Below are 17490 nucleotides of genomic sequence, written 5' to 3'. Positions count from 1 at the left end.
AGAGAAGCGGTAGCAAAAGAACCTTTTATTATTATTATTTTTGTGGGAGAGTGGACACTTGAAGCTTTCTGGGGAAGACATGTCTCTGGGGAAGGAGTATCTATGCTCTATTTTTGGAAAAAGCCCTTTGTCTTGGAGCAGCTCCTGTAGTTAAAATCTCTTCCTTTCCTGCCCACACCATTATCCAGTCCAGATGATGTGGCCTCTGTAACCCCCCCCCCCCCCACACACACACATTGGCTGCATCTTTCTCTGCTTCAATGAAGGATTTAAAGTCCCTCCTCTCTAAGGAGAAGTTTCTCCCTTGCACCTGGTCACCCTGGGAGCAGCAACTAAGAAGGCTCTTGTCCACACTGGTCTTTGCTGCATGGCTGGCATAGGTGAGAGGCTTCTCCGTCGCTTCTTAGTTGCTTCTCCAAAGATGACAGGGCACATGGTCATGTGGCCAGCATGACTACACAGAGAACAGTAGTCCTAATATAAAAATAAATATGCAGTGGGAGGCGCTAAGGCTGCTGCGAAAAGGGAAAGGGGGCAGTAGTCTGAAAAAGTTTGGGGGCCATTGCCTTACAACAGCAACACCGTGTGAAATTTGGACAAAGATCTGGCCTGAAATATTATCAGGGCTAGACTCCTCCACAGTATTGAAAAATAGCACCAATAAATCTCAAGGCCACTAGTCGTTTCTATATTGGGCTTCCAGGAAAGTATTTTTTTATAGAATGAATGCCAAGATATTTAAATTCCTGACAATGTTCAGGAATGGTGATCACTGATGGACCACTGAAAATGAGAACGCCTTTCCCCCCAAACCATCACCTTTGTTTTAGTATAGTTAATGTGCAGCTTTTTCTTTAGAACAAAATATGCTGAGTTTAGAGACCAGTTTTCTCTGATCTGTACAAGTTACTAAAATTACAGCCATGCCATCTGCATATAAAAGAACAAACTTTTTTTCCACCCAATGAGAACAAGAAAAATTTGGGTCAGACTGCTTGAACTATATTGTTCAGGTATAAATTGAAAAATGATGTGCCAATAGACATCCTTGTTATACTCTTTTATGAGTGGAGATAGGATTAGTTAATGAGCTTGAAATACCTGTTCTTATTTTAGCAGTTCTGTTGGAATAGAGTTCCTTAATTAAAACTAATACACTGTCATCTATATTAGTGTGGGGCAGTTTCTGCCACAACAGATTTCTATCAAGCCAAAAGCTACTGCTAAGCTGACAAAGGCCACAAATAGATGTTTGGTTGGACTGGCAATTCCTTGTTAGGCTAAAATAAAAAAAAAAGAGTCAAACTATGATTAATAGTATTTTACCCTTTCCTAAAGCCAGCAGTTCAGAGTAGATATTGTCAGGATTTGAAGGGTTAAAACACAGCACACAGGGAAATGTTTGATGTGTGTGTGTGTGTGTGTGTTTGGCCATGAGCATTCAGCACAGTGGCAAGGCTGATCATCCACAGCTGATGCTCATTGGGCCAAGGCCAAGTGCACGTAGCCATGGATGATGAAACGTGTCTGGATTGCACAGGAGACACATGACATGGCTACACACCTGAACTCACTGGGTTTGGGAAACCACATGGTCTGGAGTCTATATAAACCCAGGGGTTGCAAGGGTCTGGTGTGGGTTTGAAGTAGGAGTTTGGATTGGTATGTTGTGGGGTTTGAGAGATCTAGGTGCTTTCTGCACCACCATTTGGGACGTCCTCCGGATGTCCCATTTTAAAAAAGGGGCGTCTCTTATAGACGCCCCTGGGCCTAGTATGGACTCCGTCCGTACAAGATGGCGCCGGCCCTTCTACATGGCCAGCGCCATCTTTGCGTATCGGACGCTGAGCGTTTGTACGCGTCGCGCCGCTTGTGACGTAGCGACGGAAAAAGAAGCTCCATTTTGGAGCTTCTTTTTCAGTCCGCGCGGGAGTCGGGCCGTGTGAAGGCTCCGACTCCCCCGCGGACCTACTGGTGGCGGCGGCAGACCGCCGCAAAGCGGCGGTCTGTACCCCGCCCTAGTTTTGTATTATAGCACTGTTAATAAAGAGCACTTTGGGGACTTTTGTTTTTCTGGTGGTTTATCAGAAGAAGCTACACAGCATCGGTTTGCTGTGTGTCCCTGGAGGTTCCTGCATTGCTGCAGTTCCTGGAAGACATCCAGTTGCTGTTATCCCAATTGGACTCTGGGAGCCACGCTTCGGCTTCTGGAAATTTGCCAGCTCTGCTCCAAGGGTCTGATTTAACCCCAGGACTCGTTGGAGTTGCTGACAGTGGTTGTTGGACCCCAGCAGTTCCGCTGACAGATAACACTATTAGAAGATTCCTAAACCTCCAGTTTCTTTAAGAGATAAATACTCAATAACTTATTGTCAGTGTCCAGAAGATGAATAGGTCAATACTTATAGAGATCTTGTTTAGCACCGTTTTTGTGAATAGGAAAACTACACTCTGTTTCCAGCCTATTGGAATTATACTTGTACTGTTAATTTGAATAACTATCAATCAGTCAATAGTTTATTATGGTCATAGGCCAGCATAGCCAAAAATAACAGATTTTACCATAAAATACATAGGATATATGACCAATATAAAACAGAGTGGCATAAAATACAATAAATAAAATACAATAAATAAATATTTAATATTTAAAATTCTTAAAATTCCCATTTAGTAATGGTAGCGCTAAACCTAGTTGTGAACAATCCATCATGTAAATCCAAATGCATTATCTAAATCCATGTGAAAACCCCACACCTTTGTAACTCACATAACTTGAATGGCTCACATAACTTGAATGAACATTTAGTCTGATATTGGGGCCCATCAAGTGTTTAAATATTTCTCGAGTCATCATGTATTTTCCTGGGGTCTCTCCAGAAGGAAGAACTGAGATCAGCTTCTTTATATTGGGTAGTGACACGGGAGACCAATAAGACAAATGAGCATTTCCAAAAACAGTAAGAAGGTAGTTCCCTATAGATGTGTGTGTGTTGTGTGCCTTCAGGTTGTTTCTAACTTCTGGCAACCCTATCATGGGGTTTTATTGGCAAGTTTCTTCAGAGGGAGTTTGCCATTGCCATTCTCTGAAGCTGAGAGTGTGTGACTTGTGCAAGGTCACCCAGTGGGTTTACATGGACGTGCTAGGATTCAAACCTTGTCTCCAGAGTCATAGCCTAATGCTCAACCCACTACACCACACTGTCTCATAGATATAGCTCCACAAAGCCAGCGAAAGTGAGTATACCATTGATGAAATTTGCCCAGTAATTACAAGACTAACAGTGTACTTACCAACAGAAACAATATCCCAAATCTGTTTCTCGTTCTTTTCTATCACAACTAGGGCTAATTGTTCTCATTGTGATTTAGCATATGTGTCTTTTTTTTCTGTTTTAAAAGAGCCTTATAAGATAACCTCTTAGAAACTAATCTGTCAGAAGAGGTAGTATCATTATTTCTAAGCACCTGTTGAGAACAATCCATTACTGCTTTTCAGGCAGCTTAAAATTCATGATCAAACCATCTCTTGGTTATAAGTCTGTTTGGATTAAGTTGTTTGTTACAGACTAGTTTGGATTTAATGTTTTGATTAGTGAGTTGATAAATATGTAAAATATCTAAATTAGAATCAGAATTTAAAATGTTTTGGCAAAAGGATTCAAATGCAGTGCTATCCAGTGAGAAAGACAGAGTCTCCCAGATTAATTGACCACTATATTCTCTCTTTCCCCATATGAATTCCATTTAAATTTTGAGAAGGGCAAGGGAGATGAAGAGTTGGAAAATTAAGTAACAGCAGCAGAGAGGAACAACCCCTTCCAACCCTGTTGTCAATTTGAAATCTCTGAATGTCAGGTAGCAAATTGGCATAAACTACCATGTAATCTGAGCTAGTGTGGTGTAGTGGTTTGATTGTTGATTAGAGGCCAGGGTTCGAATTCCCACCTGGCCATGGAAACCCATTGGGAGACCTTGGGCAAGTCTCACTCTGTCCACTTTAGAGAAAGGCAAGGGCAAATCTGAACAAAGCTTGCCAAGAAAACCCTATGATAGGTTATCCTTAGGGTCACCAAAAGACGGTAATGACTTGAAGGCACACAACAACAGTAAGCATCCCTGTTGGTGACATAAGTATAGGTACACTTCATTATGTCACAGCAGGTTCTTTTAAGGCTTTGCAAATTGTCCAAAGAGAGAAATGCTAAAAACCTGGGACCTGACTTATTTGTGCCTGTATTTGTACTTGTATCCTCAGACAATTTAACAGCAGGTGTAACTTGAGAGTCTTGTCAAAAATTAGTACCCACTACTTGTTTCAAAGCAGGCCTAATTCTAGCATTAAAATCTCTACAAAGGAGGAACCTTGTGGAGGGATACTGACACCCCAGGAAAGTAAAGGTTTCAGATAGGCTGCTCCAAAAGCAGAAGCCATAAAAAGACTTCCAACTTGTTCACTCTGAGCTGCCACTCAGAGTTAACAGGGACTCTGGTGATGGCCTCCATGCAGAATGAGGAGGAAATTGGCCTTTAGTCGTACTCTGAGTGGCTCTTCTTATGCTCTTGACTAGGAGGATGAGTTTGTGGTTTTTATATTAACATGCACACCAATACATTGTAGTCATGAGGGAAATGTGTACAAATAGTACACATTTGGAGAAGTATATAAAATCCATTTTGAAATGATATAGATTTGCCACACAGGAGAAAAAAAAAAACCTACAGCCTTGCAACCTAATACAAACAATGAAGGATACAGGAATGCCAGCTGGTTTCAGAGTAAGATCAAAACTGTAAGCTTTTCACATTGCTATATGCACCTAAATCAGGGAAACCTCTCTTCCTTGAGATGTGTTGGACTTTGGCTCCCACAATGCTTTAACCTTGGTCCTGCCAGTTGAGGCTGATGGGAGCTGTATTTCAACATTTCTAGAGCAGTTTCATTGCCCTGGAAACAGAATTTCCCTTTTGGGCAAAACCAATTCAAAGTTAGAATGTCCTCCAATTTTTCTTATCATTTTCATCTGGGTCTCAAATTTCCCTTGGCAGGTTTTTAGCCCTCTGTGAAAATGTTCACATTCATTCAAGTGACATAATTACATAGCTGGCTAGGAGGGAGTGTGGCACCATTCTGGTAACTGCAGGCTATCTGTGACTAATTTGGGAGGAGACCACAGAAAAATATGATCAGTGTGATTCATGAAAAGGGGGAAGCTTTTATACAAGGTCCCCTTTTCCCCTGAAAAAAAGAACAGTGACTGAAGATTTTAGTTTTAACCAGACAGGGCCTAGTCAGTGCTGACTTAGCATGTGAAGTCAGATGTTCACACAACTGTCTTAATTTGTGGCAGCATAGCTAAAAGTCTGGGGAGACTGACTAAAAACTATAGTTGCCCTGAGCTAAGTGGATCATATGAACTGAGATCTATTTGCATAGTTGTCTTCTTTGGTGAATGTGTGTTTTACTATTGCATAGCTGACTCCAAATTGCAGAAATATCTGACTGACTGCATCTCCATACATTCTCTCACTGACGAATTGAATTAAGCTTTCCAAGGCAGCACCAAAGTCTTCATTTTCATGCATGCCCAGCACAGCAATGTTTGTTTGGATGAAAAGTATAGATTAAGATCAGTCAAGTCTTTTCTGCATTACAGATACAGCGCCAGTCACACACTGCTCTGGGGTTTGAAGATTTTTTATAAAATGGAAAAAGATGTCTAGTCTTGTACCCTTCAGTATGACCAGTGACTTTGCAAATTTGCCTACAGTGCTTGTCTATTGCTTAAAAAGAAAAAGAAAGAGAGGGATTGATGCTGATGAACCGAAAAAGATTATTTTATATATGTGTGTGTGTATGTTTAATTATATATAGATAGAGAGAAAGAAGGAGAGGGAAATGTGTGATTAGCAAATAGGAATTTAAAACAAAGCATACACAAAACATTTCAGTTTCTGCTTTCTTCAGTTGCAGACAAAATTGTATTGTATACAACATGACACATTAGAATATTCTATTTTCAGCATTTTTTAGTGGGTTGTGGTATTTTCCTATAAGTTGAGACCATGTGGTGTTCGGGTCTTAATTTATAAAATTTCCTCCTTTTGTCCAAACTGTCTAGAGTAGAAGGTACCTCAATATCAAACAAGGATAGATCAGAGGGGCTATAATGCTATAATGCTCAGAGCTCAGGGTTCAAATACAGAGATCTGTTTTTTTCCCACATACTGCAGATGACAGCCTGTATGTCTGCATTCAATCTCACAAATTACATTCCGGGACAAATATATATATATATATATATATATATATATATATATATATATATAGGAAGCCATGTTTTAAAGATTTTATTTATTGAACAACATGCTATGATCTGGGCAACTTGTTTCTGACCTCAGAGCAAAGTGGCATCAAGAAGGGAAAAAAACTTTCTGTAACTTTTCCAGGCTGGGAATTGGCCCAGACATTGAGGACAATGATGGCACCTACCAGGCAGCGATCTGTAGTTCCTTTCTACCCACGTACCCACCCCATCCAAATCCTGGGTGGATCCATTATTCACACTATAGGAATTACTGGAGTTTCTTGCAAACTCTGGACAAAATTGAGTTTTTAAAACCTGAGTTAAGGTGATATGCTCTGAGTTAGTTGTGGGTAGGGCTACACATCATGTGACCTTATCACACTAGATTTCATGGGGGGGGGGCAGGGGTTAATGAGTATTTTCCCTTATATACATAAGATGTGGGTTTAAAAACCTCTCTGGGCTTTTCACAATGCAGGAAATACCACATGGCTATTTGTTATGCAACACTGCTGATTTTGTGCAACTTTTTGAGCAACTTTTCTTCATGCAGTATTGCAGTTTTTACATAGAAAACAGGAATGTTGCACAACAGGTAGCTGCATAGTTCATTGTGCAACACATTTTTCATGACATTTTTGTTGGCAGTATTTTTGTTGGGCAACATTGCTACTGACTATGTAAAATAGTCAATCGTGCACAAAACACACACTTGACTGACAATTCTATATTGGAGCACCCTATTCTCTATTGAATGTGTGCAGTTTTCATGGTAGGCTGCACAGTTCTCAGGAGGAGCTGTGTGGCTTCTGGAAAATGGTGTAGTTTTCTGGGGCAGCTGCACAGCTTTTGTAGAAAAGCTGCACAGTTTCCCACCATTGCAAGGAGGGGAGGATTCCCAAGTGTCTCCAAGCTGTGGGATGAAAAATTGTTTCATTGCTCTCAACATCTCTTGGGACTTGGTGAAATCTAAATTTTTCATCCCGCCTCCTAAACTATTGTTGGTCATGTGTGTTTGGAATAGTATTGTTTATTCTTTGGAACAATTGTGTATTTTAAGTTCTTTATGTGCTATAAACACACACACACACACACACACACAAAACGTATTTTCAATATGTAACATATCAATGTCTTATTAGTATGTTACTCAATAACAACAATTACAATAACAATGATGATGACATCTCGTTCCTGGACAGTGTTATTTCCCAAAATCCTGCTTGTGGACTTATTGGTTGACTACTCTGGGAAACAAAGGTTGAGCTAGATGGAGCTTTGGTCTAACTGAACTGAACAATTCTTATTTAGGCCAACAACATATTAATCAGACAGTCCAGGAAAGATATGTCTTTCACTCTATTTCTTTTTCTCTCTGGCCCAATACAGATGGGCCAAAAGGAGCAGCTTCCGGCTGCTTTGGTCTTGTGGTATGCAGATGACGCATGACCCTGAGTGGTCAGAAGCTGCTTTGGAGTGCCTAAGGCTGCCTGAAACTGCTGGCAAAAGAAGCAGCAAAACCCCTCTCCTTCCAGCAGGTTGTTGGGGACTGTAGCAGCAGGCCATCCAGTCGCCATGGCCCTGAGCCGATCAGGATGGAGCATCGAAAGACTACTCCTAGGCACCTGCTTGTTTCACACCTCTGTCAGAGATCTTGGAGAGGAGATAATACTGAGGCATAAAGCCATAAAATCATTTCTTTTATGATACTGTTAGTGATTCCTTAATTTGGTCTTCAGACACAGGTGGAATTCAACTTCCACAAGCTCCCCTCTCCACAAACACATGTGATTTATGTCCAGGGATTCTAGGACTTGTAGTTCAGAAGATCTAGGGACCCAAGTATGGGAGCCACTTCTCTCCAGCACTTCAAATTATCCATACCATTTTATAATACATGAGCTGTTTGCTTGAAGATGAATTCCAAGAGAAGAGAGACTTTCAATAATTTTTCATTAGTAGAAACACAGAGATAATTCTAATAGGATTTACCTAACATACTTAGAACTGGCCAGGGTCCCTTTTTTGGGGGTGGGGACAAGTTTGGGGATTATTTTTATTAGGTCCATTGTATGGGTTGGGGAGAGATTATTAGGTCCATTGTATGGATTGGAAAGAGTTTCAGTCTCCCAGGCCCTTGGGTATTTTAATCTCAGAGCTATTATTCACCACTGAAGGAGCTATATGTTGTTTTTAAAATCTTTATAAAGTTATTTTCCAAGCCACAGACAATATCAAAATACATTGTAAAAGCACATCAAGAATACCTTATATTTTCTTCATAGACTATATAAAAAATTCAAGCAGAAAGACCAAGAGAGCAAACAAATATGATGAAAGGCAAAATGAGATTTTACATGAGGGGAGAAAAAGTCTTGGACCAAACAGCCTGTGGATGACATAAACTAAATACATTCAAAAAGAGCAATTGTATGCATGTTGAAAGCCAAGAGCCTTTGTTGACTTCTTTGAACTATACAGATACTAGATGGTAACAGAGCAAAATAGAGAAAGAAGTGGACAGGAGACATATACTGCTTATATGGGGCTTACATAATGCAGCTTGGATCTTATCTGTTATTAGAGTGTCTTGTAGTGAATGTTTTAGCAATTGTCACATAAAATATTGGATATTTCTAAGAGTAACAAGGCTATCCAGAGTTGTCTGTTCTAGAATTTAAAAAAACATTTTAATACACCTCCCAAGTCCTAGGGATCCATGATGAGATGGATCATCTAAATCCATTTCAATACAGCTTCAGATCTGGTAGTGGGCTGAAGACAGTTTTGGTTGCCTTGATGACTTATTCAAGGAACTGGACATGGAGTGTACGTTCCTGTTATTTCTGCTGGACTTCTTTGTAACTTTTGATGCCACTGATAATAGTAACCTTCTGACTTGCTTCTCTGGAATGGGACTGGGGACAGACTTTTTATAGTGGCTCTGGTCCTTTGAAGGGGACAAATCCAGAAAGGAGTGCTGAAGGATTTCCCCTGGCAGTTTGGTCTATGGGTCCTTCAGGGCTCAGTTTTGTCCTCCTTGCTATTTAATATCTACATGAAACTGCTGAGAGAGGTCATCCAGAATTTTGGGGTTTTGTGTCATCAGTATACTTTTCTCCAACTAACTCCAACGAAGAGATTTCATTGCTAAACCAGTATTCGCTGTCAGTGATAGACAGGATGAAGCCAAAGAAATAGAAACTTAATCCAGATAAGCCAGAGTTGTGTCTTGTGAATTGAAGAGAAGAACAGGAAACAGAGATCCAAGCTGGATGAATTACCTGACCCCTAAAATTTCAGGTTTATAGCTTGGGCTTACACTCTTGTATTTGGATCTGAGGCTAGATTGTCAGGTTTTGGCAGTGATCAGGCATGTGTTTGCACAGCAAAAAAGGTTAAGGAGCCTGCTGCACCCATTCTTGTACATGTCGGATCTGACGATGGAGATACATGTTTTGATTACATCCCATTTGGATTATCATAACGCACCCTATGTAAGGCTGCTTGTGTAAACTGTAGCAAGTCCAAAATATTGCAGCCAGATGACTGACTGTGCCTAGTTACAGAGAAAACATAACTCCCATGTTGGAAGAACTTTACTAGCTACTGGTCTGATTCTGGGTACAACTGAGTGCATGAGAAATAAGTATGTATGTTTTCAATGTTGTCGGTTGTCTTTTTATGTATAATAATAATAATAATAATAATAATAATGATAATAATAATAAAAGCTTTATAAGGCTTGAGTCCACACTATCTGAAAGATAGTATATTCCTCTATGAACATGCCCAGGGGATGGCTTTCTCTCCATCCAGCCACCATGACAAATATATTTGGAGAGGACATGGGAGAGAGCCTATATGGCTGTTCCCAAGGTGTAGAATTCTTTCCCCTGGAAAGTTAAGGCTGCATCCACACTGCAGCAATAATCCAGTTCGACACAACTTTTATTGTCATGCCTCAGTGCTATGGAATTCTGGGAATTGTAGTTTTGTGCGATATTTAGGATTCTCTGTCAGAGAGCTCTGGTGTCATAACAAACTACAATTCCCAGGATTCCACAGCCTTGAAATGCCAGATAGGCGATGCAGCATGTAGTTGCCGTTGCCCTGATCCAGTGCTGAAAGGGGCGGCTGCCCTTGAGGGGTGGTCTGCTTAGCCCCTTAGTTTGCTTTTTTTCCCCACTGGCAAGCAAAGACCTTCTTATATAGCCAAGCCTTTGGCCCTTGGGTCCTGTAATAGGAGAAGGGTGGGTTATAAATTATATAAATATAGATTATAAATAAAGAAGCCTTTCTCTCTTCATGACTCTTATTTTTGCCTTAAAGGGGTACAAAAGAATAGTGAGTCATGAATCTCTGTGTGTGTGTGTGTGTGTTTCATTTTGGGATAGTCTGGAAGTCTTCACTTTAGCAGACATTGTGGCGGGTTACACACCGCCATTTAGTACGTATTCCATACGTACTAGGGTTAGGAAGGGGCGGTGCTTCCGCACCCCCCTAACCCTAGTACGTATAGAATACGTACAAGCTGGCGGCGCCCTGTTCATACGGGCGCCGCCATCTTTACGTATCAGACAATGTGCGTCCGGACGTCGTGAGTCCGCCCCAGGCGCCTTGCGACGCCGCAAAAAGAAGCTCCAAAATGGAGGCTATACAAAAAGACTCACACTAAGAAAAATGCATACAAATTCCTATTCAGGAAATTAAAACACAATTTAATACAAACAAAGGCTGGGACAAGCATACAGATAGGATTCACAGAATTGTAACCAAATAAAGAGTAGTGGGATTGTTTTTAAAACCTTTTACCAAAACTATAAGAGATGTGTGTGCCAGCAAGTTTGAGACTGGTTTGATTGTTCTATACATTGGCATTGCTGTTTTGAAAACACAAGCTCTGGAATTTTGTTTTGCATTATCCATAAGTCAAAGATAAAATTGGATAAGCACAGAGTAATTGTAGTCAAACCAAATTCTTACTTAGCTCAAAATACAGCACACTTTGGTGCTTTCTGCACCGGCATTTGGGACGTCCCATTTTAAAAAAGGGGCGTCTCTTATAGACGCCCCTGGGCCTAGTACGGACTCTGTCCGTACAAGATGGCGGCGCCCCTTCTACATGGGCGCCGCCATCTTTACGTACTGGACGCACAGCCCCTGGCGCCTCGCTACGTCGCAAACGCGACGGTAAAAGAAGCTCCATTTTGGAGCTTCTTTTTTCGGTCCGCGCGGGAGTCGGGCCGTCTGAAGGCTCCGGCTCCCCCGCGGACCTACTGGCGGTGGCGGCGCTGCAGAATGAAAATAGTTCAACACTACTTTAACTGTCATGGCTCCTACCTATGGGATCCTGGGATTTGTAGTTTAATGTGTACCCCGCCATAGTCTTTATGAACAATCATTCCTTATATGTACAACAATATTAATTTTTGAAAGCATTTGAACAAATTTGAGTAATCTCATTCTATGGGGTTGGAATTGTTTTTGTAAAGTAGAACTCAACATATGCAAAAGATGAAGAAATGACTAGAAATGTACCCACCTATTGCTCTCTGACATTTGAGTTCTAACTAGAGAGTTCAAGAAGCTTTTCTGCAAAATGCTGGTGCCTTTTGATCCCCAGAGAGAGAAGTTTCTTAATTGGCCATATCAAGCAAGTGGTTAACATGAATAAGGAACACAGCTAAAATCTATACTTGCAAAGTCAGTCTTGGATAATCGTTCGGAACACTTGCTAGGATCACAGAGAGAAAAATGTAGGATTAAATGAAATCATAGCATGTATAGCCAACAAGCCCAGGTTTCTGTAAACTCTTCATCCAAACTAGAGAAATAAGAAAAACTGTATGTGCCAGGTGCAATTTTTGAAATCTCCTTCCCTACTGTGTAAGCCCCCTAATTACATTGTAAGTATAAAGCTAGGAGCTGAGATCTCAAGGAAGTTGTCCATACAGGCTGAAAGAAACAGCCTCACCCTGTTTCAGAACTTGCCTGTTTGGATAACACATGTGGCGGAAACAGCAGGAAAATAAGCCCAAGCTGCACTCTGGGGCTTAACACCAGAGTAAAATAAATCCTGATTTGCTCCTGTTCAAGCCAGAAAGAGCAAACTATTGCAGAGGAATGCAGACTGACTGTTGGTGTAGAGATGGGAGAGGGGCTAGGTAGTTGACAGAAGCAGTCAGGAGCATGTGCCCTGGGCCAGGCAAGATACTGGCACCACTCCTGACCATATTTCTTTTTTGTCGCCACCCGAAAATCAGTTGCATATACATATGAGTGTTCAGTGGCACCATCAATTCATTGCACACCTTGTGGAGTGAAATGACAAAAATGTCAAGGTTATCAATAATACAGTGGATTTAATAAAAACATGACAAACTGGCTGGTCCAACAGGGGCCCATGGGGGGAAGAGGGAGAAAGGGGGCATGTTTGGGGTCACCATGATTGTGCTGTGCCAGTGTGTCATTGAGCACATTGATGAGCTGTAGTAGGCCAGTTGATTGATTGTGCATTTGAGCACCTAGTTGCGCAGGCTGTTCAATAGGCTAGTGGATGGGCACAATGAGGGAGGCAATTGGCAGCTCTTAGTAGGGTGTTCATGTGCTTGTGCACTTGTGTTCGTGGTTGAATGGGGGAGATGGCATGGTGTGGGTTATAGATGCAAACGCTCCATTATAGAGGGTCCTTCTTCACAGCAGGGAAGGGAGTGGTGTGGACTGTGTGTCAATTGTTGGGCCATAGTGATGTGGTCAACACGTTCTATCTGTGAATTGAGAAAATCTGAGGTAAGCTGGCTTTTCCTTTCCATGTGCTCCTATGCAGAGAATGGTCATAAGCATTTTAGTTGCTTAGTTGTTGTTTTTTTAAAAAAAATCCATGACAGATGTGGCTGTGTACTGTTAGTCCTAAGAGCTTTACTGGAAAAGAGAGTGCTTACTGTTAAGGCACTGATTAAATATTTTGTGTCCCCAGTCCAGCTAGTGCCTTTTTCTTATGTTCTGCATATCTATCATTTGTTCATAGCACTTTCTCAAAGGAGGACCATCAACATAGATTATAGGTCAACAGCAGGAAACTCTATAAGTCAACAACAGGGCACACACAGAAAGGGGACAAGGATCATAGATGAGATTAATGGATTGGGCCCTGCTTGTGTGAATCTTGTTTATCAATTGCAGAGATTACTGTATTTGTTCTTAAAGTGTCAGCATGGTGTATTGGTTTGAGTGTTGCACTAAAGCTGCATCTGCACTGAAGAATGAATGCTGTTTGACACCACTTTAAGTGCTATGGAATTCTGGGATTTGTAGTATTGTGAGATATTTAACCTTGTCTGTCAGAGAGCTCTGGTGTCACATTAAACTACAAATCCCAGGATCCCATAGGTAGGAGCCATGACAGTTAAAGTAGTGTTGAACTATTTTCATTCTGCAGTGTAGATGCAGGATAAGACTCCAAGAGACCAGGATTTGAGACCATAGACATCCACTGGGGTAAGTCACACTCTCCCACCCCAAGATGAAGACAATTGCAAACAACCTCTGAAAACAACAAAGCTTTTATGAGACAGTTGCCATAAATTGGAGTCAATTTAAAGATACATAACACATGTTAAAGCATACGACAATACATCTGTCCCTAAATGAATAGGTGTGATTGATTGAGTCACTAGAGTGACCTAACAGTTGTGAAACTAGTTGCCAAAATTCTTTTTCTTGCTTTTTTTTCTTTCCAAATTTACTTTATACCCTATATTGGAGGACAAGGCATGAAATAAAATGCTGGCCAAATCTATAGCCATTTGCTATCTTCATACTATATCAGGACCCAAAGGTATTCTTGGGAAAGAAGGAATTCTGGGGGACAGAAAATGACAAACCATTGCAGCCTCATCCAGCAGTTTACTTCACAGTGTACTCACCAACCTATTAGAAGAATGTTTTAGACAAGGGGAAAAAAGGTGTCCCATTTTTAACATCAGGGGAATTTACGGGGCAGGGGCTCTCTGGGATGTTGTGGCAGGCCCTGTGGTCAACTTACTAACAGTCATGACAGAACCATTTGAATAGCAGGACACGTGATTTCTTGCAAAGGATCAGTTTCTCAAATCATACAGCATACTGTAATAGTATAATCAGAGCTTGGAAAAGTTGCTTTTCAGTATACACCTTTCAGACTCTATTGTCCACTTTTAGACTTTCTGTTTATAGCCTTTTTTTCTATTTATTTGGACTGAAGAATAACTGTTTTTAATACTGATTAATCATATCCATTTTAAAATAAAGATTTTTTTAAAAAAAATTATATGATGATGATGATGATGATGATGATGATGATGATGATGATGATGATGATTTCCTGACAGGTGTTTAAAAAATAATGGAATATGTTAATTAATATCCACATTGGCACTGTGTCCATCCCTAAAAGTAATGTCATATTCTTTACACAGACACCAGAAGAACTAGAAGACATGTCTGATCTTGAAGATGACTATGATGCACGTAGCCGCACCAGTATTCAAACTGAAGGAAAAACAGATAGGGTATGTATCAAATCTCTGATATTAAAAACTAGTTAATGTAAACCTGGACTGTTGTTCATTTAAGGTTTCTTCATTTAACCTGGAAATTGTTCCAAAATGTTAGTTTTTTTATAGATATATGTTACACAGAAATAACATCTTTAAGGAACAAGAATAAAGACATGTCTACACCGGCCCTGGCCCTCATGTCACCCTGTCCAGATGATGCAAGGACAAGGGCCCAATTCAAGTGCTGACTGTCTTCATGTGGGAAGGTCAGTTCTGCACTGAATTTGGACCATCCCTGTCTTAATCCAGTGCAAAAGACCTCACTATTTGCTCATGATTTTTCTTCAAGAACACTCTGAAGAGACACTGGGTAGCTGCCTAAACAGCATCCCACTGTGCCACCCACAGATGCTGGTATGGGGGTCACATCAAGGCATGCAGGCTTGTGGTTGATGCTGGGAACCTTCTTTTTCACCTACACCAGCACTGGTGGTTCCAGTTGGCACAGTGAGATCCTGTTTAGACAGACACCTGGTGTTACTCCAGAATGCACAGGTAAGAGGGAATTCAGGGCAGCTTCAGGGCGAGAACACTCCTGAGTGTTCTTGAAGTATTCTGGCCATTGTAGACACAATCTGGGATGCAGTAAATACTTATCACTGATTTATAGTAGTTTGGCAAATGCCTAATCCATTCAATTTGGGGGGAAAAGCTTATGTTTGAAAGGCCTTAGTTCAGAGGTCAGGGAAGCTATTTCCACAGGGGAATTCTGGGAAATGTTTTCCAAAAAGATAACTTTTTCAAGAGCTATAATTGATTATCTTTCTTAGGACCTGCTGTCCTAAGTATTACAGCTAATTACTGTAAGGATGGGAGAAGATTTTGCTTGGTCTCAGCTGTTAGGTACGGCCTGATACATACCTTGTTGAATGTTCGGGCTGGTGGTGGTGTTTTTTCCTCCACAGGGAAGCTGCAGCCACCAAACTGCGTGGCTTCCCTGCGGAGGAAAAAGAACCCACAAAAAGTGGGTTCTTTTAAAGCTGCAGCTGTGGTGTAACAAGTGCGCCATTGGCGCACTGGTTATGTAAACACCACACGGCAACAATGGTGGGGCCCATGTATACAGTGCTCTGCCATTGTTACGGTGCCACACTGTACTAGGGTTAGGGACTGTGTGGTTGCTGCACGGTCCCTTAACCCTAATACGGCGCAAGCACAGCGCTTTAGCGCCGTGTGTACAACACCTACATTGACTTAATTCTTATTTTACTGAAATATACAGACTGAATCACATTTATTCTTTGGTAAATACTTTAAATCCTTACCCTTTGCATTGCTATCATTTTCCCTTCTCCAAAGTTTGCAATGCTGTACTCAGCTCAAAACTTTATCAATCAATCAGTCATATGATAGGGTCAGTATTGCTGTGGAGCTGCAATGGATCCAAGTGTCTGCATCCTTTTGTTCAGAAAAATGATAACATACCCTTCCAAAGTTCACAGAAGAAAATGGGGACACGTGTGGCCAAGCAACATCTGAATGTGGTCTAGATGGCAAAAGCTATTAATGAGGAAGCATCTGCAAGTTCCTTTTTCCTGAGCCTCCTGGGAAGAGTATGATTCCAACCCTCCTCTCCTCTACCTGCTGCTGAGTTAACTGAGTGCAAACTACTTTCGCACTGTAAACTCAGTTTGCACCAATGGAAGTAAGGTGAGGAAAGTGGGAGGAGGTGAGAGAAACTGGGACATTTTGAAAGCAGCTGAAAACAAATGTAGTTGTTTGAGTATTGGACTGTGACTCTGGAAACCAGGGTTTGATTCCCACCTTGGCCATGAAACTCACTGGGTGACCTTGGGCAAATCACATGCTCTCAGCTTCAAGGGAAAGCAGTGGCAAACCTCTGAACAAATCTTACCAAAAAGCCCCCACACCTTAGCGTCACCATAAGTTGGAAATGACTTGAAGGCAAGCAGCAACAACTGCAGCAGAGGATTAATTGGAACAGTTGGAAGGTATGTGTTAATATTATCTGTCACTATCCTCAGCTTGCTCTGTTCCTTTTTACATTAGCTGTTATCTTCACTTTTAGTTATGGTGAAATGATTTCTCCTAACAACAACATACTGTTGTAAATGAGCTCTTTTATCAGGCAGAATATTTGGGGATGGTGTGATCCTGAATGGGTGATTAAGTTCAATTTGCATTTTGAAAGGCCTTATCCTGAAGGAGATTAAACAACTAGAAGTGGTTAGTTGATATGGATCAGTAAGGCTTCCTGCATTTTTAGTTTCTCTTTAGGCATTGTTTCTATAGGAGCTGTTATGAGTGTCTGAATTCTCACCAGATTAAGTAAAATGGCAGAATCTGGAAATAACAAGGTGCCGATAACATAGGGGCTGTACAGACAGGCCAAAATAAAGCTGCTTTGGGTCACTTTGGAGGTATGCTATTTAAATGATGCATGCATCCTAAGAGGCCAGAAGCTATGCCAAAGCCATGCTCCAGCCCTAAGGACTGCAGCACTGCTTTGGCGCAACTTCTGGCCTCTTAAGATGCGTTTGTCATTCAAACAGCATACCTCCAAAGTGACCCAAAGCAGCTTTATTTTGGCCTGTCTGTATGGGCCCATAGTTACTTTGGCC

The 17490-nt window shown here is 41.2% G+C and overlaps 1 protein-coding gene across 4 annotated transcripts in view; it reads left to right on the top strand.

Moving 5' to 3' along the window:
* CTNNA3 (catenin alpha 3) overlaps positions 1–17490 on the top strand; it is a 1027502-nt gene that overhangs the window by 898617 nt on the left and 111395 nt on the right. For all 4 annotated transcript variants that reach the window (XM_042459353.1, XM_042459352.1, XM_042459355.1 and 1 more), the window contains one exon: positions 14768–14860. In XM_042459353.1, the coding sequence (XP_042315287.1) occupies positions 14768–14860 (93 nt within the window). The remainder of the gene's footprint in view (positions 1–14767; positions 14861–17490) is intronic.

The sequence above is a fragment of the Sceloporus undulatus genome, chromosome 3 (assembly GCF_019175285.1).
Source record: "Sceloporus undulatus isolate JIND9_A2432 ecotype Alabama chromosome 3, SceUnd_v1.1, whole genome shotgun sequence".
NCBI classification, from domain to species: domain Eukaryota; kingdom Metazoa; phylum Chordata; class Lepidosauria; order Squamata; family Phrynosomatidae; genus Sceloporus; species Sceloporus undulatus.
Note: the sequence above shows the minus strand (reverse complement) of the source record. Positions and strands in the feature narration are given on the sequence as shown.